Source organism: Heptranchias perlo, chromosome 3 (genome assembly GCF_035084215.1).
Source record: "Heptranchias perlo isolate sHepPer1 chromosome 3, sHepPer1.hap1, whole genome shotgun sequence".
Taxonomy (NCBI): domain Eukaryota; kingdom Metazoa; phylum Chordata; class Chondrichthyes; order Hexanchiformes; family Hexanchidae; genus Heptranchias; species Heptranchias perlo.
The window spans coordinates 37,822,021-37,848,049 of NC_090327.1; the positions used below are offsets into that span (position 1 = coordinate 37,822,021).

The 26,029-nt window shown below is 45.8% G+C and overlaps 1 protein-coding gene across 3 annotated transcripts in view; it reads left to right on the forward strand.

Annotated features, from left to right (window-relative positions):
* kif9 (kinesin family member 9) overlaps positions 1–26,029 on the forward strand; it is a 73,490-nt gene that overhangs the window by 26,227 nt on the left and 21,234 nt on the right. For all 3 annotated transcript variants that reach the window (XM_067978879.1, XM_067978885.1, XM_067978887.1), the window contains exons 11-16: positions 4,714–4,782; positions 6,804–6,908; positions 9,123–9,178; positions 14,693–14,783; positions 24,017–24,144; positions 25,486–25,665. In XM_067978879.1, the coding sequence (XP_067834980.1) occupies positions 4,714–4,782; positions 6,804–6,908; positions 9,123–9,178; positions 14,693–14,783; positions 24,017–24,144; positions 25,486–25,665 (629 nt within the window). The remainder of the gene's footprint in view (positions 1–4,713; positions 4,783–6,803; positions 6,909–9,122; positions 9,179–14,692; positions 14,784–24,016; positions 24,145–25,485; positions 25,666–26,029) is intronic.

The window sequence follows — 26,029 nt, forward strand, 5'->3', positions numbered from 1 at the left end:
CCCTCTCACTCTGCCTTGGTAAGCCTACTCCATCACATTACTCCTCGCATCCACTTAAGTGTCACCAGTAACCATCTTTCACTTTCTATGCACTTGCTCACCTCCCCATTTACGTAACCACCACTGCCACTCAACCCAATCCTGATGCAATGTGATGTATCTGTCTGATAGTTACCCTCTGAGTCACCCAATGCACTGCAGAAAAAGAGTAGAAAAAGAGGATAGCATGCCGGAAATCCCAAGAAAACTAATATTGAATCGGGGACAGGGACTCGATAAAATTAACATAAGTAAAGCAACAGTAATGAAGAAAATAATAGCACTAAAGAGTGACAAATCACCAGGACCAGATGGTTTCCATCCCAGGGTTTTAAAGGAAGTAGGTGAGCAGATTGCAGATACCCTAACTATAATCTTTCAAAGTTCTCTAGATTCAGGAACTGTCCCTCTAGATTGGAAAATTGCACATGTCACTCTGCTTTTTAAGAAAGGGGAGAGAGGGAAACCAGGGAATTATAGACCAGTTAGCCTAACATCTGTTGTGGGGAAATTGCTGGAGTCTATAATTAAGGATAGGGTGACTGAACACCTCGAGAATTTTCAGTTAATCAGGGAGAGCCAGCATGGATTTGTGAAAGGTAGGTCGTGCCTGACAAACCTGATTGAATTTTTTGAAGAAGTGGCTAGAGTAGTGGACAGGGGAATGTCAATGGATGTTATTTATATGGACTTCCAGAAGGCATTTGATAAGGTCCCACATAAGAGACTGTTAGCTAAGTTAGAAGCCCATGGAATCAAGGGAAAAGTACGGACCTGGTTAGGAAATTGGCTGAGCGAAAGGCGACAGAGAGTAGGGATAATGGGTAAGTATTCACATTAGCAGGATGTGACTAGTGGAGTCCCGCAGGGATCTGTCTTGGGGCCTCAATTATTCACAATATTTATTAACGACTTAGATGAAGGCATAGAAAGTCTCATATCTAAGTTTGCCGATGACACAAAGATTGGTGGCATTGTAAGCAGTGTAGATGAAAACATAAAATTACAAAGGGATATTGATAGATTAGGTGAATGGGCAAAACTGTGGCAAATGCAATTCAATGTAGACAAATGTGAGGTCATCCACTTTGGATCAAAAAAGGATAGAACAGGGTACTTTCTAAATGGTAAAAAGTTAAAAACTGTAGATGTCCAAAGGGACTTAGGGGTTCAGGTACATAGATCATTGAAGTGTCATGAACAGGTGCAGAAGATAATCAAGCAGGCTAATGGAACGCTGGCCTTTATATCTAGAGGACTGGAGTACAAGGGGGCAGAAGTTATGCTGCAGCTATACAAAACCCTGGTTAGACCGCACCTGGAGTACTGTGAGCAGTTCTGGGCACCGCACCTTCGGAAGGACATATTGGCCTTGGAGGGAGTGCAGCGTAGGTTTACTAGAATGATTCCCGGACTTCAAGGGTTAAGTTACGAGGCGAGATTACATAAATTGGGGTTGTATTCTCTAGAGTTTAGAAGGTTAAGGGGTGATCTGATCGAAGTTTATAAAATATTAAGGGGAACGGATAGGGTGGATAGAGAGAAACTTCTATGATTCTATTGGGCCAAGTGCAGGCAATTGGGACTAGCTTAGTGGTATAAACTGGGCGACATGGACATGTTGGGCCGAAGGGCCTGTTTCCATGTTGTAACTTCTATGATTCTATGATTCTATTTCCGCTGGTTGGTGATTCTAGGAGTAGGGGGCACAGTCTAAAAATTAGAGCCAGACCTTTTAGGAGTGAGATTAGAAAACATTTCCACCCACAAAGGGTGGTAGAAGTTTGGAACTCTCTTCCACAAATGGCAATTGATACTAGCTCAATTGCTAAATTTAAATGTGAGATAGATAGCTTTTTGGCAACCAAAGCTATTAAGGGATATGGGCCAAAGGCAGGTATATGGAGCTAGATCACAGATCAGCCATGATCTTATCAAATGGCGGAGCAGGCACGAGGGGCTGAATGGCCTACTCTTGTTCCTATGTTACTATCCATCGGGTGAATATATCACCTTCAGTCACTCACATTTCTGTTCTTCCGCCCTTGTAGGAGAAGAGAGCGCAAAATGCAAGGGAGAGGGCGAGGACTGGAGGTGGCCCTCCACAAATTGTGCAGCTCACTGATGATGAGGAGGAGGAGGCCATGGAGATAAGTGCAACACCTGCATCCCTGTCCATCGGAGATGGAGAGACTGGGCAACCGCAGATGTTTGGTGGGAGAACTTAAACATCTTTCTCACACATGATGAACTTATTTCATCAACGACTGAACTATGAGAAACCTGAGTATGATTGTAACTTTTCCATGACTAATTTATATTGCTTTCTATTGTCATCCTGAGCCTTCATGCGTAGAAGAAGAATAAGGCGAGATGGATGACACCGATTCCTCAGAGGACCTCATTCCTTCTGAGGGTGCACTGTCACAGGACATACAGCAGCAGCGCAGGTACTGGCATTTCGGTGGGTCCTGTTAGCCAGTTAGTTGGGTTGTCACCTGGTGATTCACAACTCACAAGTGAGCACGAGCAGACACTGGTGGTAAGGGCAGCTGTGGAGAGTCCGCGTCGGAAGGCGCACTTGTCTCCAAGTTCTGCTCAGCTGGACGCAGATGCTGAGCCCCGAGGGCTATCGTTGAGAAGGAGAATGATTGAGGTACAGCTGCACCTTTGCAAGGTACTGGAAAATATGCCACACACACTCTCCACAATAGCGGAGAGGACAGAGGAGTCCAACTCCAACACTAGTGGATTGTTGTTGCAGGTAAGTGCGAGAATGTCTGCCATGGAGAGAGTGGTCGCCTCCGTGGAGCTTCAAGCGTGGTTCTCAAATGAGCCTTGCAGGCCATGACCACGGCCGTGCAGGAGATGTCTATCGCCTTCAACAGGATGACAGATACCTTATCCATGGCCTTACAACACGACACAGATGTGCACCAAGCTGCTGTCCAGCAGAGTGGTGGGAGTGAAATGGCGCTGGCCTGGGAGAGGGATGATGCCGAAAGGGGACATGAAAGTGGAAACTCCAATCAAAGTGCTCCTGCGTCTCACTTGTTGCCCTCCCTCAACCATTACCCAAAATGTTGTGCAGAACGCAGCACAACACGATTATTCTGGAGACTCTCGCTGGCCAGGCACCTGAAAACATCTTCAACTTGCCTATGGCTTGCTCACTGACACACCTGGTGGTCATGTGGCTCTGGTTGTATCACCGATGTGCCTCATTGGAGGGATTCCTCACAGGTGTCATGAGCCATGTTTGCAGGGGGTATCCCTTGTCTCCAACAAGCCAGCAATTAAGTCCGTCTCCTGTCTGGAAGAGGTCTGGAATGTTGGACTGGCACAAAATGAAGGAATCATAACAGTTGCCAGGGAATCTGGCGCACACCCGCAGAAATCTCTTCTGGTTGTCGCACACCAGCTGTGCGTTGATGGAATGATAACACTTTTGGTTTATGAAGACTCCTGGCTCATGTGATGGTCCTCGGATTGCCACGTGTTTCCTGATTGTGCCCTGCATCCGGGGGAAGCCAGCCAGAGAGGTAAAACCCACTGCCCGCTCATTCTGGCTGATGTCGTCGCAGGGGAAGTTCACGCAATCGGATGCCCTGGCAAACAACCCATCCATCACCTGCCTTAAACACTTATGTTCAGACAATTGACACACCCTGGAGATGTCACCTGTGGTGCCCTGGAAGGACCTGAGGCGAAGAAATTGAGGGCAGCGGTGACTTTAACTGCAGCAGGCAATGCATTGGCACCAGGTCCAACAGGGGACAGCTCTTCCTGAAGAAGGCTGCAGATGTCTGCGACCACCTGCTGGCTCAATCTGAACCTGCATAGACACTGCTGTTCAGAGAGGTCCAGGAGGCTCAGCCTCTGCCTCTAGACCCCCTCTCGTGGGTAGTGCCTCCTGTAACCTTGGCCCCTGTGTTGCTGTCCTCTCTGCTGTTCTCCAGATCCTTATTGCGCATCTCTCATGCACCTGAAGATCCCAACAAAACATAACATGGCTGCCGTGGATGTTCATTCTCCTCCTCAGATGTCCTCTGGAATACGCCTCCCATCCTGATCTTGTCAGTTTGAAAGGCTCCAAATTTTTGGTAAATATGTCTCAACAAAGAACTCTCAGTCTCAACAAAGAACTCTCAGTCTCGACACAAAGAACTCTCAGCCAAATGTTTGCCTGAGAGACCAGCTGCAATCCCTGAGCTTTTATTGAGATGTGTCAATCACAGGTTTTAAGGGCCAAATCAACTTTGGCTGTATTTCGCCTCCGTTTCAATAGCGAGATTCAGAAGCCATGGGAAATCCATGCAGAAGTAAAATTCATTTTTGCTTAAGAATCAATTAAAAAATACTTATCTCAAGTAGGTAATTTCCCCATTAACGATCCGCCCGCCACCATTAATGGGGGTTGCGACTTCCAGGTTTCAGCTATGCGCGCACATCCAAACACACCATCGTTAAACCCAGAAGTGGGTCCGTTGGGGCTGGGTTAAAATTACCCCCCTGGTGTGGGGCTCAGACTCCTGGTGTAGGAAGTGAAAGTGTTCCGAATTGAGGCAAACTGTTTGATGTTGAAGGACGTAATGTTCTATGGGGGGATGAACTTCAGCAGCAAGAATATCAGTGTCCTATCTCTAACTCTCTATGTTATGTTTCTTTTTCTAGAAATTGATTCAAATGCTTCAGAAAGAGATCCAGCTGCTGCAAGATGAACTGGCTATGCACAACATACTGGTGAGATGTTTTGCATTTCATCCTTCAAATATTTACATTATCTTCTGATGGCACAAGTGAGAGTAAATAAGGCTAGTGTGTGAGTCATTGAGAGGTTTGCTATGATTTTTGCAGTTAAGTAATGATAAAGTCTCGCTGAGGGGTGTTTATTGTCAGTTTATTTTATTCTGCTGGTCGCAGCTCATTGCAATTGCTCCCACACTGCGACACAAACATTTTTAGCAATGTGATGACCCTTTCTCATTAATATTTTTTTCAAACTTTTCATGTTCTATCAGGATATTCAGTGATATTTTCCAATTAATCTCTCAGAATTTCAGCTAATTATATTCCGCTAATTCTGTCACGTTATCCAATTATTATATTCCAGTTAATCCCTCAGGATATTCAGTGATATATTCCAGTTAATCCCTCAGGATATCCAGTCATAATATTCCTGTTAATACCTCAGGATATCCAGTGATTATAGGTCAATAATTCTCTCTAGATATTGAGTGATATATTCTAGTAATTCTGTTAGGATATTCAATTATACATTCCAGTAAATCTGTCGGGTTATCCAGTGATTATGTTCAAATAATTCTAACTAGAAATTCCAGTAAATCTTGGGATATTCAGTGATTATATCCTAGTAATTCTCCAGAATAATCAGTTATTAAATGCCAATAAATTTCTCATGATATCCAGGGATATAATTCTTTAAATCTCAGGATATCCAGTGATATATTCCAGTAATTCTCTCTGGATATCAGATCATATATTCCAGTAATTCTCCCTCGATATTGAGAGATACATTCTAGTAAATCTCTCTGGATATCCAGTGATGTATTCCAGTAATTCTCTCTGAATATTGTGATATATTCCAGTAATTCACTGGATATTGAGAGATGTATTCCAGTAATTCTCTCTGGATATCGAGTGATATTTCCAGTAAATCCCTCTGGATATTGAGTGATATATTCCTGTAATTCTCTCTCGTTATCAAGTGATATATTCCAGTAATTCTGGATATCCAGTGATATAGTCAAGTAATACTCTCTGGGTATTGTGATATATTCTAGTAATTCTCTCTGGATATCGAGTGATACATTCCATAATTATCTCTGAATATTGAGTGATATATTCCTGTAATTCTCTCTGGAGAGCGAGTGATATATTCCAGTAATTCCCTCTGGATATTGAGTGATATATTCTAATAATTCTCTCTGGAAATCGAGTGATACATTCCATAATTATCTCTGAATATTGAGTGATATATTCCTGTAATTCTCTCTGGAGAGCGAGTGATATATTCCAGTAATTCCCTCTGGATATTGAGTGATATATTCTAATAATTCTCTCTGGAAATCGAGTGATATATTCTTGTAATTCTCTCTGGTCATCGAGTGATATATCCAGTAATTCTCTCTGGATATTCAGTGATATATTCCGGTAATTGTCCCTGGCTATTGAGTGATATATTCCTGCAATTCTCTCTGGATGGTGAGTGATACATTCCTGTAATTCTCTCTGGATATTGAGTGATATATTCTAGTAATCCTCTCTAATTATCAACTGGTGCATTCCTGTAACTCTCTCTGGAAACGAGTGATATATTCCAGTAGTTCTCTTTGGATATCGAGTGATATATTCCTGTAATTCTCTCTTTATGTTATCGATTGATACACTCCTGTAATTCTTGTTGGATATCCAGGGTATTCCAACAATTCTGTCTGGATATTGAGTGATATATTCCTGTAATTCTCTCTAGTAATCGAGTGATACATTCCAGTAATTGTCTCTGGATATCCAGTGATAAATTCCTGTAATTCTGTCTGGATATTAAGTGATATATTCCAGTAATTCTCTCTGGATATCCAGTGATAAATTCCTGTAATTCTGTCTGGATATTGAGTGATATATTCCAGTAATTCTCTCTGGACATCGAGTAATAAAATCCTGTAATTCTCTCTGATTATTGAGCGATATATTCCTGTGATTATCTCTCTATATCAAATGATATATTCCTGTTTTCTACATAGGCTAACCGTCGACAGGTCAGCTACGAAATTTTGACTGCAAATCAAATCCGAGAGATTAAGGCTCAGGTGTGCAGATATCTGGACGGGACGTTGGATGAAATTAATGTAAGTGACTGAATGCTTCAAGCATTAGATATTCAGAGAAATACACCAATTCCACAGTCCCAGTGGGGAGCCATGCTTCATCGAAGCACAGGTTGGAGATAGGACTACAATGCGAGCGCCGATTCTCTAACCCAAGCTCCGTTTGAGTGCAGCTCCTGGATTCATACTGTGTGTATAGCTGTAGTTCAGTGGTAACACTCACGCCTCTGAGTCAGATGGTTGTGGTTTCAAATCCCACTCCAGGGACTTGAGCACAAAATCTAGGCTAACACTCCAGTACAGTACTGAGGGAATGCTGCACTGTCGGAGGTGCTGTCTTTCAGATGAGACGTTAAACTGAGGCTTCGTCTGCCCTCACAGATGGATGTAAAATATCTTATGGCACTATTTCGAAGAAAAGCAGGGGAGCTCTCCCCGGTGTCCTGACCAATATTTATCCCTCAACCATCACCTAAAATAGATTATCTGGTCATTATCACATTGCTGTTTGTGAGACTTGCTGTGCTGGCTGCTGCGTTTCCCTATATTACAACAGTGACAATGACTGCATTATCTTTCAGAATTATTCTGATTGCATCTCACATGGTTTGTAACATTTATCCAATTGTTAGACCTACTCTGTACAGGAATTGTGTACTAGGAATATTAGGAACAGGAGTAGGCCATTCAGCCCCTTGAGCTGACTCCGCCATTCAATTAGATCATGGCTGATCTGTTCCTCAACTCCATTTACCCGCCTTTGCTCCATATCCCTTGATACCCTTGCCTAACAAAAATCTATCGACCTCAGTCTTGAAACTTCCAATTGTCCGAGCATACAAACCTTTTTGGGGAGAGAGTTCCAGATTTCTACTACCCTTTGTGTGGTCAGCTCTAATTTTAAGATTATGTCTCCTCATTCTTGATTCCCCTACCAAAGGAAATAGTTTCTCTGTTTCTACCCTATCGAACCCTTTTAACATTTTAAACACCTCAATCAGATCATCCTTCAATCTTCTAGACTCAAGGGAACACAAGTTAAGTTCATGCAACCTGTCCTCATAATCTAACCCTCTAAGCCCCGAAATTGGCGCTGCACCCCCTCATAGGCCAATATATCCTTCCTGAGATGCGATACCCAAAACTGAACGTAGTACTCCAAATGGGGTCTGACCATGCTTCTTTGAAACAGCAGCCCCCTGTATTCCAGCCCCCTTGCAATAAAGGCCAACATTCCATCAGCCCTTTTGATTGCTTCTTGTTTCTGTCTACTAGGTTTAAATGATTTGTGTACTTGGACTCCCAAATCTCTTTGCTCATCTACTGTATCTACTTTCTACTATGATAGAATGGGTTTTCATTCATTATGCCCAGCAAGGGGCTTGGCTTATTAAGGTATATAGGTGCTCTTAGCCCCCACATTGGGCCGGGGAGGTGGTGGGGGGTGGGGGGGGGGGAGTTTCATTCAAGATGGCAACTTTGATTGCAGGACAATCTTTGACGTAAAGAGTTGAGAAAGGGATCAGAGGTTTTTCTCTCTGTCTGTGAGGCAGTGTAAGTTAGTCAGATACAGAGACACACCAGGCTGAGGTACGAATACATACAGCTATAACAAAGGATGACAAAGCCAGTTAGTTTAGGGACAGCTAGCTTGAAAGTGCAAAAACAATGGGGGAGTCATGTATTCTTGTTCTTTCTAAGGTATGAGGAATGGTGGGAATTAGGTGTGTCTCACTGGAATACAGTATTCTGTCTCACTAGGTTGTTTTTCACTCCACCTTCAGTAAAGAGCAGAGAACATTTATGGCAAGCGTGAGATCTTGGTACCTACTACATGCAATAAGTGGTCAGAGCTACAGTCCTCAGGTTATGTTATCATATAACTCGAAATTTGGCAGTAAAGGTACACTCTGGATCATAGGGTCAGGAGGTCTACTCGCAAAGGTGACCACTTGTGCTGAACCTGAGAAATTATCCAATCCTGACGCATGAAATTTGTAACACACACTTCGAATATGGGTCACTGACTAGCATGAGTACAGTAGTGTAGTGGTTATGTTACTGGACTAATAATCCAGACCACCATGGCAGTTTGAGAATTTGAATTTAGTTTTTTAAAAATCTGTAAAAAAAAACTTCGGGGCAGGGAAATGAAGTTGTAACATTAAAAAATTACTGCAGTGTTTGTGTATGCTGATTATCTTCAAACTAACCATTTGTCCATTTTTTTTAAAGATTACAAACCTCAGGCAGCTCCGTGAGTCCTTTGCACAGTTCAAGATCATTTTGCAGTAAGTACTGATAAATGCTCTTTTTGTCCTGACAATAATGGCCCAGAATTGCTCTGAGCAGCAAACGAACGGCACCTGCCGCTCATTCGATTTAAACTTGCCCGCAAACAATCCACAGGCTTTAGTGCGAGAACTTCCTCTAATGGTGAGCTGCAAAAAGTGCAGCGTCCTTTCCCGCACACCTGTGAGCTGTGTGAACAGGGAAAGGAGCTTCCTGTCCCTCAATCAATTAGATTGAAGCATTCTTGACAAGCCGCGCAGTCAGAACCAGAAAGTGCAAGCTACAACAGTTAATTCAATGTAAAATCAGTTAGAGAAAGAGAAATAAAAGAGAAGATAAGAAATATTGAATTAAAAGACAGAGATAAAAGAGGCAGGAATATTAAAGTTAAAAAAAAAAATTTTTTTTTTTTAAATCTCCAACAACAATTAAAATCGGAAGGAATGAGACTCCACGTTTTTAAAAGTTCATTTTCAGTGCCAGAGAGGCTGTTTCGCAGTCATTAAGACTTAACATGCTGTTAAAAGTTAATTTAAACCTAAAAAAACGAGCGTACATTTCACTATGTAGTTGGTTTCCAGCTGGGCAGTGCCGCAACTTCGCGCTGGTCCATTCATTCCACCAGCGAGCTGTCCTTCCCGCACAGCTTTCAAACGAGCAGGGAATCTCGTAGAGCAACTTCCGGATTTGCACGTTTGACTGCGCATGCGCACTCGCCAGAAGTTGCTCTTCCATTTGCTCTTAAATAACGGTGACGCTGACCGGCCCACCGTTATTTTTGGAGCAAACTCTGGGCCAATATGTTCATTAAGTTGCGATGATTCCTCAGGTATCAAACACTCCCAGGGCGGATACAGCATAGAGTAGATACAGAGGAAAGCTCCCTCTACACTGTCCCATGAAACACTCCCAGGTCATTTACAGCATGGGTCAGATACAGAGTAATGCATGCTCTACACTGTCATCAAACATTTGCAGGTCAGTTGCAGCATGGTTAGATACAGAGTAAAGCTCCCTTTATACTAACCCTTCAAAACTTTCAGCTCAGGTACTCCCTTTGTCTACATTACAACAGTGACTACACTTCAAAGTACTTCATTGGCTATAAAACGCTTTGGGGCGTCCTGAGGTCGTGAAAGGTACAATATAAATCCAAGTTCTTTCTTTGTCCTAACTAATCCAAACACTCTCAGGTCAGGTATATCATGGGCTAGGAACAGACTAAGGCTCTCTCTACACTGTCCCATCAAACACCCCCAGCATAGGTACAGCGCGGATTAGATATAGAGCAAAGCTCCCTCTACAGTGTCACATTCAAACACTCCCAGGGCAAGTACAGCATTGGTTAGATACAGAGTAAAGCTCCTTCTACACTGTCCCATCAAACACTTTCAGCTCAGGTACTCCCTTTGCCCCTGTTGCTTCCTCTGCCTCTGTCTCTGCCCCTGCTGCTGTCTCTGCCCCTGCTGCTGTCTCTGCCCCTGCTGCTGTCTCTGCCCCTGCTGCTGTCTCTGCCCCTGCCTCTGTCTCTGCCCCTGCCTCTGTCTCTGCCCCTGCCGCTGTCTCTGCCCCTGCCGCTGTCTCTGCCCCTGCCTCTGTCTCTGCCCCTGCCTCTGACTCTGCCCCTGCTGCTGTCTCTGCCCCTGCTGCTGTCTCTGCCCCTGCTGCTGTCTCTGCCCCTGCTGCTGTCTCTGCCCCTGCTGCTGTCTCTGCCCCTGCTGCTGTCTCTGCCCCTGCTGCTGTCTCTGCCCCTGCTGCTGTCTCTGCCCCTGCTGCTGTCTCTGCCCCTGCTGCTGTCTCTGCCCCTGCCGCTGTCTCTGCCCCTGCCGCTGTCTCTGCCTCTGCCTCTGTCTCTGCCCCTGCCTCTGTCTCTGCCCCTGCCTCTGTCTCTGCCCCTGCCGCTGTCTCTGTCCCTGCTGCTGTCTTTGCCTCTGCCTCTGCCTCTGCCTCTAACACTTGTTTTAGCCAGCTGAAGTGAATCTACCTGTCGGCCTGCTTGCTTCCCTGTGGAGAAATACTCCGGGCCCGATATTAGGAGGGAGGTGGGCTGGCAACGGGGGGTTGACTGGGCGCTTGGGTAACGCGCCCAGTGAATTCGGGGTGCTCTGCACGCGATCGCAGCCTAATTGAAGTTACTTACGCGTGCTTCCGGGTTTCCCGTTCCAGACCTGCGCAGCGGGCGCACTGCGCACCCGCATCACAGGCTGTCAGCAGGAGGAGCCCTATTTAAAGGGGCAGTCCTCCAATGCTCCTCCTGCAGCAAAGAACCAATTTTGGAGTATGGAGCAGGCCAGAGGCAAGGCTGCTCCAAGGTTCTCTGACTCCTCATTCCAGGTGCTGCTCGATGGGTTGAGGAGGAGGAGGGAATTTTTTTTTCCATCGGATGGGAGGAGGTAGCCTCCCTCCGCCACCAAGAAGGCCTGGCTGGAGGTGGCCGAGGAAGTCAGCAGCAGCGGCAATGTGTGCAGAAACTGGGTCTAGTGCAGGAAGCGCTTTAATGACCTAACCAGGTCAGCCAAAGTCTTACACATTCTCCCACACTCCGTCTTCCACATCACCTCCACCACCACACAACTCCTTTTGCACTGCCACCACAATGCTCTCGCATCACTCCTCACATCCACTAAACCATCATCCTCACCTTGCCTGCACTTACTCACTGCCCCAGTTCCCATTCGAACACTACCACGCAACCCAATCCTCAAACAATCTCATAGCTATGTCTCACACGCACCCTCCCATGCATCTCCCTCACGCTCACCCCCACCCACACCAATGCATGTAGCGGGTCACCATGCAACCATCACTCAATCACGCCTCTGTGTTTTGCCTTGATAGGAGAAAAGATGCCAGAATGCCTGGGAGAGGGCAAGGATTGGAGGGGGCCCGCCACACCGGGTGGTCTTAACAGACGTGGAGCAGCAGACACTAGAAATAAGCCAGACGCTGGAGTGCCTGTCCGTGGCGGACACCGAGACTGGGAGTGCACAAGCGGTTGGTGACAGAAATCTAACACTCAACACTCATGATAGCGAATGATCTTAGCATCACTTGGCATCTGCAGCACCTCAACATCTGTCCACATGCTTAATATTGCTTTCTGTTCTCTTGCAGGGCCATCTGCGAGCGGCATGACTGCGGAGGGCGATTCCTCAGAGCACCTGCCGGCCTCTGAGGGTGCATCGTCACATCTGAGCCAGCCATCCACCAGCACAGATACACACACCTCGGTGGGTCCCCGTCCTCACTCAGTTGGGCTTGCTGAGTCACCACGCACATGTGAGCATGAGCAGACCCTGGTGGCAGGGGCAGCCGTGGAGAGTCCGCGTCGGTGGGAGCACTCTTCTCCAGGCTCTGCTCAGCTGGACCCAGATGCTGAACCCTGGGGGCCAGCCATGAAAAGGAGAGTCATCAAGGGCCAGCAGCACATTGCCGAAGTGCTGGAACAGTTGCCACGCGCACTCTCCACAATCGCGCAGAGGATAGAGGAGTCCAACTCCTGCATGAGTGGAATGGTGGCACAGGTACAGGAGGGTATCTCCGAGATAGTGTCGCGGGTAGTTGCGGGAATGTCTGCGATGGAGGAAAGGCTAGCCTCCATCGAGCTTCAAGCACGGCTCAACAATGAGTCCATTCAGGCCCTGACAACGACCGTTCGGATTCAGGGTGAGCAACATTCTGCCGCCTTAAACAGACTGACAGATACTTTACAAGTGGCCTTCCAAGGCTTCACACAAGTCCTCCAAACTGTCGCCCAGCGGGGTGGAAGGAGTGATGTGGGCCTGTGCCAGGAGAGGGATGATGGTGAAAGGCGACATGGAAGTGGGGTCGCCACTCAAAGCGCTCCCGCGTCTCACCCGTTGCCCCCCCCCCCCCCCCCCCCCACAACCAGTTCCCACAATGCTGCCCCCTCTCCAGGTGGCCGAGTCTGCCCCTGCACAGGTGCAGGTGGAGCAGTCTTTGGAGGGGCCCTCACAGGCACCGAAACCCAGAGGGCGTCCGCGCAAAGCATCTCATCGGTCAGGGCATGGACAAGAGCAACCTGCCACTACCTCTGCTGAAGCCACAGGGGTAGCACCATGTAGGGGTTCCCGTAAACGTACGGCGAAAGTTTTGTGAGCACAAAGGGGATGCACAAGAGTGTAAGACAAAATGTCATGTTTTTTATTTACTTTTGTTTGTTTTCCAAAAAATCATAAAAATTTGTTACCACCGCTACTGCCACATCTTTGCAAACCTTGTCTGGTTTGTGCAATAATGCCCTTTCCTGAGGATCACCATGAAGACCCACACCTGATGCCACCCATTGTGTCACTGCAGAGTGGGAGTAGGTGTATTTGCAGGGCTCTTTTGTGCAGACGACTGAGAGATGTCGGCGATGTCCCCGGTGGCACCCTGGAAGAATGCGGAGGAGAAGTTGTTGAGGGCAGTGGTGACTTTGACAACGAAAGGTAAGAAGATGGTGCTTGGGCCAGCTGGGAGCAGCTCGGCATCAAGGAGGCTGCAGATGTCCACGACTACATGTCGAGTGACTCTGAGCCTCCATGTGCACTGCTCCTCAGAGAGGTCCAGGTAGCTGAGCCTCGGTCTGTAGACCCTGTGGCGAGGGTAGTGCCTTCTGCGATGTACCTCTCTCTGCGGTTGCCCTCACTCCTGCTGTGCAGGTGGATGTGTCACAGCACTGTTGTGGAGCTCCATGTGTCAGAGGTGGCCGGTGAGGCTGGTGATGCTGTTCGTTCTCCGAGGAGGTCATGACTGCAGCTATGGCGGCCCCCATCTGGAAGATGTATGTTTGAGGGGGTCCGTAAGGTAGGTAAATGTGTCTGCACAACGGCGTTAAGGTTGCAAGTTTGTGATTTTTTTGTGCTAGGAGGAGAGTGGTGCAGGCCAAACTTTGTCCAAAGTGACAGAGTGGCCTCCTGCAATGAGTGAGGGTCTCCCCCACTCCACCTATCAAATGGACCTTTGCAGCTGCAACAGGCAGGTGGCTGCAACACGTCCATTTCAACTGGGAGTGTTTCCCCCTGTACGGGAAACACACTCAGTTGACCTGAAAATCCCACCCCTCCTAAAATATCCTCCAAATCAGGTCTCCTAATGACCTGGAGTATCAAATTAATTGATTTAAGTGGGATCCCGCCGGCTTTAATTGCCGGTGGGAGTCCCGCATGCGGGGGCTGCGCGCGCATCTAAGCACGACATTGGGGAATCCGGAAGTGGGCAGGTTGGAGCCGGGCTCCGGACCCGCCCCGGGAATCCCCAATTTTCGGAGCCCACCTGCCACGAATGCACCTGCTCAGACATCCAAAAATCGAGCCCTCAGCTTTTGATCAACACCTTCCCTCAGTGACACAGTTGAGATAAGGAACATGTCACACAAGGAACTGCAGGAACAAATCGACATTGGGTGCATACACCCGTGAGCAGTGAACACTTTTACAGTTCCCAGCAAAATTCAGTTCATAGTCAAAATCCTGACCTCTGATTTATTTTTTCTTTTCTTTCACCCCAAGGCAACGTGAGCTGGAAGTAGAGACTACAATACGGAAGAAATACATTCTAATTGACAAAATGGATAAAGCAACCAGCTATATTCCCGAGACGGTGAGTGTGAGAAGCGTGAGAGATCACATTACCTCAGCACATTATCATTAGGGAGACTTTAGCGCATGTGCACAGCTATCAGGGAGGACAGAGCTGGTGCTTGGCCGCTCCTGGTCCGTAATCTTGTAGGTTACAGCACTTCAAGTACATATCCAAGTACTTTTTAAATACGATGAGGGTTTCTGCCTCTACCACATTTTCAGGCAGTGAGTTCCAGACCCCCACCACCCTCTGGGTGAAAAAATTTCTCTTCAACTCCCTCTAATCCTTCTACGAATTACTTTAAATCTATGCCCCCTGTTTTTTGACTCTCTGCCAAGGGAAACAGGTCCTTCCTATCCACTCTATCTAGGTCCCTCATAATTTTATACACATCAATTAAATCTCCCCTCCACCTCCTCTGTTCCAAAGAAAACAACCTCAGCCTATCCAATCTTTTCTCATAGCTAAAATTCTCCAGTCCTGGCAACGTCCTCGTAAATCTCCTCAATACCCTCTCTGCAGGAAACGCGGCACACAACGAGAGCCCACAAACAGAAATGAGATACATGACCAAATGATCTGTATTAGTTGGTTGAAGGATAAATGTTGGCCAGGACACTGGAAGGACTCCCTGCCCTTCTTCGAAATAATGACGTGGGATATTTTACATCCAACTGAGGACAGAATCATAGAAAATTTACGGCACAGAAGGAGGCCATTTGGCTTCCTTTCTTATCTTTTCTATCCCTCCTAAATATATTATAGAATCATAGAAAATTTACGGCACAGAAGGAGGCCATTCGGCCCATTGTGTCCACGCCGGCTGAGAAACGAGCCATCCAGCCTAATCCCACTTTCTCGCATTTAGTCCATAGCCCTGCAAGTCACGGTTCTTCAGGTGCACATCCAGGTACTTTTTAAATTGTTGAGGGTTTCTGCCTCTACCACCCTCTCAGGCAGTGAGTTCCAGACCCCCACTACCCTCTGGGTGAAAATTTTTTTCCACATTTCCGCTCTAATCATTCTGCCAATCACTTTAAATCTATGCCCCCTTGTTATTGACCTCTCCACTAAGGGAAATAGGTCCTTCCTATCCACTCTATCGAGGCCCCTCATAATTTTGTACACCTCAACCAAATCACCCCTCAGCCTCCTCTGTTCCAAGGAAAACAACCCCAGCCTATCCAATCTATCATCATTGCTAAAATTCTCCAGTCCTGGCAACATCCTCGTAAATCTCCTCTACACTCTCTCTAGTGCAATTACATCTTTCCTGTAATGTGGTGACCAGAACTGTATGTAGTACTCTAGCTGTGGCCTAACTAGTGTTTTATACAGTTCTAGCATAACCTCCTGTAGGATTTTATGAGTACTTAAGTGTGGAATGACCAGAATTTGAGCATGACTTCCTCTGACTTGTACGCTACTGTCTCGAAAACCGTGCAGGCCAGGGGTTGGGTGGGGGGAGGTATGCATTGCTGATATGTGCACCCTGCAAGCAAAACTCTGCATTGGGAGCACTAAAGATGAACATTTACCCCATAAATCCTAAGGTCCTTAAAACCATTCTAAGAAGCCCTAGGATCAAAAGAATGCACAACGCAAAACAAAACCGAAGTGGCTAACTGGTCACATGCAAGGACAAATTAGACTCAAACAAAAATAAATTTACAAATTAAACAAAATAACTCCCAGGAGAACAGGGAACGTTACCGAGCTCAGCTATAGGCTAGGCAGCAAAATTTGCAATTCAAGCAGCCAAAAAGTTAATTGAAAAGAAGATTGGGATAATTGCAGTTGCAATAGCATTGTCGTTTTTAACTATCTCAGGACTCAGAAGGCAATAAAAGACACTGCAGGACAAACTCTAGTCAACTCCCAGGACATAGCGCAGGTTTTAAATGGCTACTTTGCATTGGCCTTCACTCCAGAAGACACTGTTCACTGACCATTATTACAATGTACAGTTAACACCAAAGTGGAGAATATCAAAGTCAATGCACATATAATCCAGGAAAAAAATAAGGGGGTCTCAAATCTTAGGGCTGCTGGGCTTGATGATATTCACCCTGGGCAGCTCAAAGCAATGGAGCATGCGTTATGTGAGCCCCCGGCTTATATATTCAATGGGTCACTAGGGACAGGGATTGTTCCCATGGATTGGTGGAAGTATCAATATTTAAAAAGGGCAACGTCAGAAGTTGGAAATTACAGGCCCATTAGCTTAATGTCAGTTATTGGAAAGTGGTTAGATGGAATCATTAGAGATACCCTGTATGAGTATCTGGACAGAGAAAGGGTTATTAGAGAGTCACAACAAGGCTTCTGAAAACAAAAGTCTGACAATCTGGCTGGCTGTTACATGGGAAACCTGCTGAAAAAATTTAAAAGACGTCCTGACGTCAAAATCGGCAGGACGTCCGGGAAACCCATACTTCCAGGTTTCACATCTGTAAATCCTGCCCCCTCCCCGCTCTCTCCACAGCTCGGAGTAAAAATCCAGGCCCATGTGTTCAAATCCCACCATGTTAGTTCGTGAATTTGAATTCAGTTTTAAAAAAATAAATAAATAAACCTGGAATAAAAAGCTGGTACCAGTAACAGTGACCATGAAGCTCTTGTATTGTCGTAAAAAGAAAAAATCCCAACTGGCTCAATAATGTCCTTTAGGGAAGGAAACCTTACCCGGTCCGGCCTATATGTGACTCCAGGCCCATACCAAGTGGTTGAATTTTAACTGCCCTCTGAAATGGCCTAGCAAACTACTGAGTTGTATCAAACCACTACAAAAAAGAATAATAAGAACACAACCGGATGGAGCACTCGGCTGCGACTTGGGAGAGCTGTCCCACAAACTAGTCAAGCAACAGCCTGACATAGTCAAACTCACAAAATCATCGTGAAGGGCATAGCTGCCAGACTGAGCATGCAGCAGGATGTGAGAGTTCCCACACGAGGAAATAACATACTTGATCTCGTCTTCAGCCATCTACCTGTCGCAGATATACCTGTCCATGACATTATTGGTAGGAGTGACCACCGCACAATTCTTGTGGAGACCGTGCTAAGTGGGCTAGATTGAACAGATCTCGCTACTTAAAACTGGGCATCCACGAAGTGCTGTGAGCCATCAACAACAGCAGAATTGTATTCCACTACAATCTGTAACCTTATGGTCTGGCATTATCACCTTGCTGTTTGTGGGACCTCGCTGTGCGCAAATTGCCTGCCCTGTTTCCTACATTACAACAGTTACTACACTTCAAAAGTACTTAATTGGCTGTAAAGTTCTTTGAGACGCCCTGAGGTCGTGAAAGGACTTTCAAAAGGCATTTGATAAAGTACCACATAATAGACTTGTTAGCAGAATAAAAGCCCATGGGATTAAAGAGACAGTGGCAGCTTGGATATAAAATTGGCAACGAGACAGAAAGCGGACACATAGTGATGAACGTTTGTTTTTCAGACGAGGGAAGTATACAGTGGTGTTTCCCAGGATTCAGTATTAGGACCACTGCTCTTTTTGATAGATATTAATGACCTGGACTTGGGTATAGAGGGTATCATTTCAAAGTTTGCAGATGACACGAAACTCGGAAATGTAGTGAACAATGTGGAGGATAGTAACAGACTTCAGGAGGGCAGCGACAGACTGGTGAAATGAGCAGACACATGGCAGAAGAAATTTAACGCTGAGAAGTGTGAAGTGATACATTTTGGTAGGAAAAATGAGGAGAGGCAATATAAATTAAATGGTACAATTTTAAAGGGGGTGCAGGAACAGAGAGACCTGCGGATGCACATACACAAATCTTTGAAGGTGGCAGGACAAGTTGAGGAGGCTGTTAAAAAAGCATATGGGATCCTGGACTATATTAATAGAGGCATGGGGCTCGATGTTACCAGGCCTGCGGGTTTCCGGCGGGTTGGGTTTCGGGAGCGTGGTCAACACGCTCGGTGAAATTAGTGGGTTGCCCGCGCGATCGTAGCAGGCAACACACTAATAGGAATCAATTACCTGCTCCTCCGGGGTCCGCGCTGCTGGTCTGCGCGTCGGGCGGGCTGCGCATGCGCAGTACGATCTGTCAGCTGGAGGCGCTCTATTTAAAGGGGCAGTCCTCCACTGACAGATGCTGCAACCAATGGAACAAATTACAGCATGGAGCAGCCCAGGGGGAAGGCTGCTCCCAGTTTAATGATGCCTCACCCCAGGTATCATCAGATGGGGTGAGGAAGAGGGCGAAGACAGAGATCTTCCACCCGGCGGCCGGGAGGAAGCGGCCAGCCTCTGCCACCAAGAAGGCCTGGCTCGAGGTGGCAGAGGGGGTCACCTGCGCAACCAACATATCGCCCACCTGCATACAGTGCAGGAGGCGCTGCAATGACTTCAGTAGTTCAGCCACAGTGAGAACACGAAGTCTTTCCCCTACACTCCATCTGCCACTACACTGCCCCAACCCCACATCTCCTTCGGCACCGCCAACACTACTCTGTCACATCACCCCTCATACCCACTCAAACCCCATCTTCATCTTACCTCCACCTACTCACCTCGCCAGTACTCATCCTGCCACTAACACGCGACCCAATCCTCATACAATCTCATGGCTCTATCCCATACTCACCCTCTCGTGCATCTCCCTCACGGCCAGCCTCACTCAACCTGCCACCACCTGTGCTGCAGCCACAGGGCATGCATCACATATGTGCAGTAGGCAGCGTAAGGCAAATGTTTCGTGAGCATGAAGGAGGTGCACAAGGGTGTCGGAGGGTTTGCCATGGGTGTTACCTATATTGAATTTCAGAGCAACAAACAGCACACATTATATTGGCACCACCACTGCCATGTCTCCGTGAATCCTGTCTGTTGTGTCCAATAATGCCCGCTCCTGGGTATCACTATGAGGACCCACCACTGATACCACCCATCGTGTTACTGCAGAGTAGGTGCAGGTGGATTTGCAGGGCTCTTCCGCGCAGACGACTGAGAGACATCGGCGGTGTACCCAGCTGCACCCTGGAAGGATGCGGAGGAGAAGTTGTGGAGGGCAGTGGTGACTTTGACAGCGACAGGTAAGCAGTTGGTGCTGGGGCCAGCCAGGAGCAGCTCGGCATGAAAGAGCCTGCAGATCTGCACGACTACATGTCGAGCAAATCTGCGCCTCCGTGTGCACTGCTGCTCGGAGAGGTCCGGGGAGCTGCGCCTCGGTCAGTGGACCCTGTGGCGAGGGTAGTGCCCTCTGCGATGCGTCTCTCTCTGCGGTAGCCCTCCCTCCTGCTGTGCAGGTGGGCGTGCAACAACACCGTGTTGGGGGGCTCCACGTCTCTGCGGCGGACGGCGTGGACTGCGAGGCTGCTGGGGCTGGTCATGCTGTTCATCCTCCGAGGGTCTCCACACACCACCCATCTGGCAGGTGTTGGTCTGAGGGGTTGTGCAGGGTAGGTGGGTGGTTCCTCGGACTGGGGCTGCGGTTTCGTGTCGGTCTGTCCTCTGGCTTGGCGGGGGGTGGTGGGGGGCAGGGGTTGCCCTATGTGACGCGGTGGCCTCCTGCGTGGGTGAGGGCTGTCCCCCGTGGAGTGCACCTTGGCACCTGCCACAGGCTGCTGGCTGCAACACGCCTGGTTGGAGAGAGACTGTTTCCCCCAGTGTGTGAAACACTCTGCGATGCAGGTAAAATCCCACACTTCCTCTTTTGACAGCTGATTCAGCTCATTAACTGACCTCAACAAGCAAGGTAAGTACTCTCAAGTGGAACCCCGCTGGCTTTAATTGCCTGCGGGATTCCCACCAGCGGGGGCCACGCACGCAGCCCCGCACGTCATCGGGGAACCCGGAAGTGGTCGGGATCGTGGCGCGATCCGGTCACGTGACTGCATATCGGGATTTTCGGGGCCCCCCCGCTGGAAACCCGCAGGAAACCCGACCCTAAAATCGAGCCCATGGAGTATGAAAGCAAGGAAGTTATGCTAAACCTTTATAAAACACTGGTTAGGCCTCAACTGGAGTATTGTGTTCAATTCTGGGTACCACACTTTAGGAAAGATGTCAAAGCCTTAGAGACTGTACTAGAATTTACTAGAATGGTATCAAGGATGAGGGACTTCAGTTATGTAGAGAGACTGGAGAAGCTGCGGTTGTTCTCCTTAGAACAGAGCCGGTTAAGGGGAGATTTGATAGAGGTGTTCAAAATCATGAACGGTTTTGATAGAGTAAATAAGGCGAAATTGTTTCCAGTGACAAAGAAAAAGCATACAATTCTGCGAAGATTAGTGGCAGGTCAGAAGATTGGACAGAATATAAAAAACAGCAAAGAATGACTAAAAGAATAATAAGGAGGGAGAAATTAGAGTACGAGAGAAAGCTAGCTAGAAATATAAAAACAGATAGTAAGAGTTTCTACAGGTATTTAAAAAGGAAAAGAGTAAGTAAAGTGAGTGTTGGTCCTCTAGAGAGAGTCTGGGGAATTAATAATGGAGAATAAGGAAATGGCGGATGAACTGAACAGATATTTTGCGTCCGTCTTCACTGTAGAGGATACAAATAACATGCCAGAAATAATTGTGAATCAAGAAGTGAAAGGGAGGGAGGAACTTAAAACATTTACAATCACCTGGGAAAGTGTTCTGAAAATAATATTAGAACAAAAAGCTGACAAGTCCCCAGGTCCTGACAGACTTCATCCTAGGGTCTTAAAAGAAAAGGCTGCAGAGATAGTAGATGCATTGGTATTAATTTGCCAAAATTCCCTAGATTCTGGAAGGGTCCCATCAGATTGGAAAATAGTGAATGTAACTCCTCTATTCAAAAAAGGAGGGAGACAGAAATCAGGAAACTACAGGCCAGTTAGCTTAACATCTGTCATAGGGAAAATGCTAGAATCTATTATTAAGGAAAAATGTAAGGAATCTTACAACACCAGGTTATAGTCCAACAGTTTTATTTGAAAATCACAAGCTTTCGGAGGCTTTCTCCTTCATCAGGTGACGAAGGAGAAAGCCTCCGAAAGCTTGTGATTTTCAAATAAAACTGTTGGACTATAACCTGGTGTTGTAAGATTCCTTGCATTTGTCCACCCCAGTCCATCACCGGCATCTCCACATCATGGCTATTATTAAGGAGGTTAGAGCAGGGCACTTAGAAAATCTCAATGCAATCAGGCAGAGTCAACACGGCTTTGTGAAAGGGAAATCGCGTTTGACTAATTTATTAGAGTTCTTTGAGGAAGTAACAAGCAACGTGGATAAAGGGGATCCTGTGGATATGGTGTATTTGGATTTCCAGAAGGCTTTTGACAAGGTGCCACATCAAAGACTACTGCACAAAATAAGAGCTTATGGTGTAGGGGGTAACATTAGCATGGATAAAGGATTGGTTCGCTAACAGGAAACAGAGAGTAGGCATAAATGGGTCACTTTCAGGTTGGCAAGATGTAACGAGTGGAGTGCCACAGAGATCAGTGCTTGGGCCCCAACTATTTACAATCTATATCAATGACTTGGATGAAGGGACCGAATGTATGGTTGCTAAATTTACTGATGATACAAAGGCAGGTAGGAAAGTAAGTTGTGAAGAGGACATAAGGAGTCTGCAAAGGGATATAGAAAGGTTAAGTGAGTGGGCAAAAAATTGGCAGATGGAGTATAATATGGGAAAATGTGAACTTGTCCACTTTGGCAGGAGGAATAGAAAAGCAGTATATTATTTAAATGGAGAGAGATTGCAGAACTTTGAGGTACAGAGGGATCTGGGTGTCCTAGTACATGAATCACAAAAAGTTAGTATGCAGGTACAGCAAGTTATTAGGAAGGCAAATGGAATGTTGTCATTTATTGCAAGGGGAATGGAATATAAAAGTAGAGATGTTTTGCTACAGTTGTACAGGGCATTGGTGAGACAACATCTAGAACACTGTGTGCAGTTTTGGATCCCTTATTTAAGAAAGGACATAATTGCTTTGGAGGCAGTTCAGAGAAGGTTCACTCGACTGATTCCTGGGATGAGGGGGTTATCTGACGAGGAAAGGTTGGACAAGTTGGGCCTGTATACACTGGAGTTTAGACGAATGAGAGGTGATCTTATTGAAACATATAAGATCCTGAGGGGACTAGAAGGGGTAGACGCTGAGAGGATGTCTCCCCTTATGGGAGAGACTAGAACTAGGGGCCACAGTTTAAAAATAAGAGGTCTCCCATTTAAGACGGAGATGAGGAGAAATGTTTTCTCTCTGAGGGTCGTAAGTCTGTGGAACTCCCTTCCCCAGAGAGCAGGGTCATTGAATATTTTTAAGGCTGAGTTAGATAGATTCCTGACTAACAAGGGAGTCAAAGGTTATAGTAGGTAGACGGGAAAGTAAGTTTGAGGTCACAATCAGATCAGCCATGATCTAATCAAATGGCAGAGCAGGCTCGAGGGGCTGAATGGCCTACTCCTGCTCTTAATTCGTATGTTCATAAGGGTCGGTACCGAGAAGACACAGATTAAGGTGATCGGCAAAAGAGCCAGAGGCGATACGAGGAAACATTTTTTTACGCAGCGAGTTCTAACGATCTGGAATGCATTGCCTAAAAGGGTGGTGGAAGCAGATTCAATAGTAACTTTCAAAAGTGAATTGGATAAATGCTTAAAGGGAAAAAATTTACAGGGCTATGGGGAAAGAGCAGGGGAATGGGAATAATTGGATAGCTCTTTCAAAGAGCCGGCGCAGGCACGATGGGCCGAATGGCCCCCTCCTGTGCCATACCTACTATGATACTATGAAATGCAAGTCTTTTTTTCTTTTTTATTATATTTCTTTTGAGGAGTTAGATAAAATTTCCATGGTAAATATATATATGTATTATATTACTGTTATATATTTTTTCATTTACTTTTTTAATATATTCACTTAACCATTTATACATAAAATGAGGTCCAATATGGTGCTCTACTGCTTTTGAAGGCAAGAGAAGAGTCTTGTGGAAGCACAAGATAATTTCCATTAGGTGAAGGTTTTTACGCTTGTTATCCTGGACATGTTATTGTAAGCTAACTTGAACATTAAGGCTAGTGAAGATCCTCTCAAATGCAAATCTAGATATTCATTATTTTTTATATATAAAAAAATCCAAATCCCTGTAAGTCATTCCCAGATATCTGTTATATAGAAAAGATTACCGTCAGTTCAACATCTGCTAAGGTTTTCTGTTATTTTTATTACTTGTGTGGATATTGTGAACTGTTTTTTCAGTACTTTGTCATCTGGTGCTTACAGATTGGGCTTGAGGTGCCTGAAGAAACGCAGGTTGGAGAAGTTAGCAGAGAAGGATTTGGAATTGGAGTGGCTCCCACATCAGCTAAAGTCAAGAGGTTAAAAACTAAAAAGAGCAAAGATCCAACTGGGTTAGTGGATTGTAATTTTTTGTTGGATTTATCTCCGTCTCCTCCATCAGCTCCAGCCTCGATGCAGCCTGCTAGATCCAAATCTCTGGACAATGTTATTGTGACCTCACAGCCTTTCTATTGTGTCAATCGGTCACCATAGAATCATATAGCACAGAAAGAGGCCATTCGGCCCATCGTGCCTGTGCCGGCTTTTTGAAAGTTAGTTCAAAATTAGTTCCACTTCCCCGCTCTTTCCCCATAGCCCTGCAGATTTTATTCGGCCAGATTTAGCTGTTGCAGGGCATCTAACAGTGTCTGCCATTAGTTGGACCTGCCCCTGCACCCTTCAGCTCAAAACATTTTTGCCCACTAAGTTACTGAAAGTGCGAGCTGATTACAGCGCAGCGAGGAAAACAGGGCATCTGGGACCTGAATGACCAGGGCAACCAACTCTGTATCTCCATAACCAATCAGATTGAAGGATTGAGAAATAAACAGCGGAATAACATTAGTGTAAATTCGAGTGGGTGAATTCAGTGTCAAATCACGTACAGAAAGAAAAATAAAGAGAGGAAAAAAGATTGGATTAAGAGCAAGTGAAAAAAGAAACAGAAAGGGAAAGTTTTAAAAACACATTTAACTTTTAAATTTGACGTTTTAAAAATCTCCAACAACAATACCTGAGGGAATGAGACTCCACACTTGTAATAGTTAATTTTCAATGCCAGAGAGGTTGATTGGCAGTAATTAACAATTATCACATCATTAAAAGAGTACTTATGCTTGTAAGGACAGACTTAACTTTCTGTGGCGAGTTTAGTTCGTATCTACCGTGCAAATACAACAATTTCATGACATTCAATGCATTTCAATGGTAAGGCAGACAGCGAGATACCTTTTCCGCAAAGGTAACGGTGGAGCGCTGCAATTCGGACAGCAACTTTTGGATATTGGCATTTAACCTCGCATCTGCTCCTCGCTTGAAGTTGCTGTACCATGAGCCTCACCGTTATTTTAACAGCAAAATCTGGCCTATTAGAATGCAATCATGTGGGGACTGAGTTTCTTTTTAAAGAGGGAGTTTCACCTTCAGGACTCTTTTTAAAGAGTGATTTCTGCCCATCTGACAGACGGAGCCCTATGGACCAGTACCTGTCAGTGATGGAACAGGCAGAACCCTATTGATCAGTACCTGTCAATGATAGTACTTTGCTGTAGAGTTATTTTCACATTTCAGATATGCCAGTAAGTGGGATTCTGGATAACTGACTTTAAATCTGAACTGTCTAGATTAAATCCTAATGTTTAGTGAGTGTCTGTCTATTTCCAGTTATGTTGATGTTTCCTTTGTTTTTACAGTAGCTTTATTAAGAAGGAACGAACTTCCATCTCAGGAAAAGATGTAGAATTGCCTTTGCCGGTGAAAGAAACTCTTCCTGTCGTTCCTACGAAAGATACAGCACAGAGAGAGCAAGAAGTAGTGAGTACTGATTCTGTGCAGTCAGAATTGGCTATCAAATTGGAAGAGACCAGATCCAGGTAAGCAGAGGCGTTTCAGGTAAGACTTAGGTGTGGGAAGCAGAAGTCAAGGGCCCTGAAATCTGTAGAATTTACAGTATAATTCTCCTCTTGTAGTGATGTTTGATGCAGATTGGATTGGTTTGGGAAGGGGAACAGTGGTTATTGGTGGTCTGGTGAGGATAATATAAACGGGTTCAAAATGTGTCTTTGGAAAAGAAAGGTGATTGAGAGATATGGAGAAAAAGGCAAGAGATCTATTAAAAAACGGGATAAAGCTTATTGGGCCCAATATAGTTGAGATACTGGATGGGCTAAAAATTGATAAAAAAGAGTTTACTTGAAAGGTTAGCTGTACTTAAAGTAGATAAGTCACCCGCTCCGG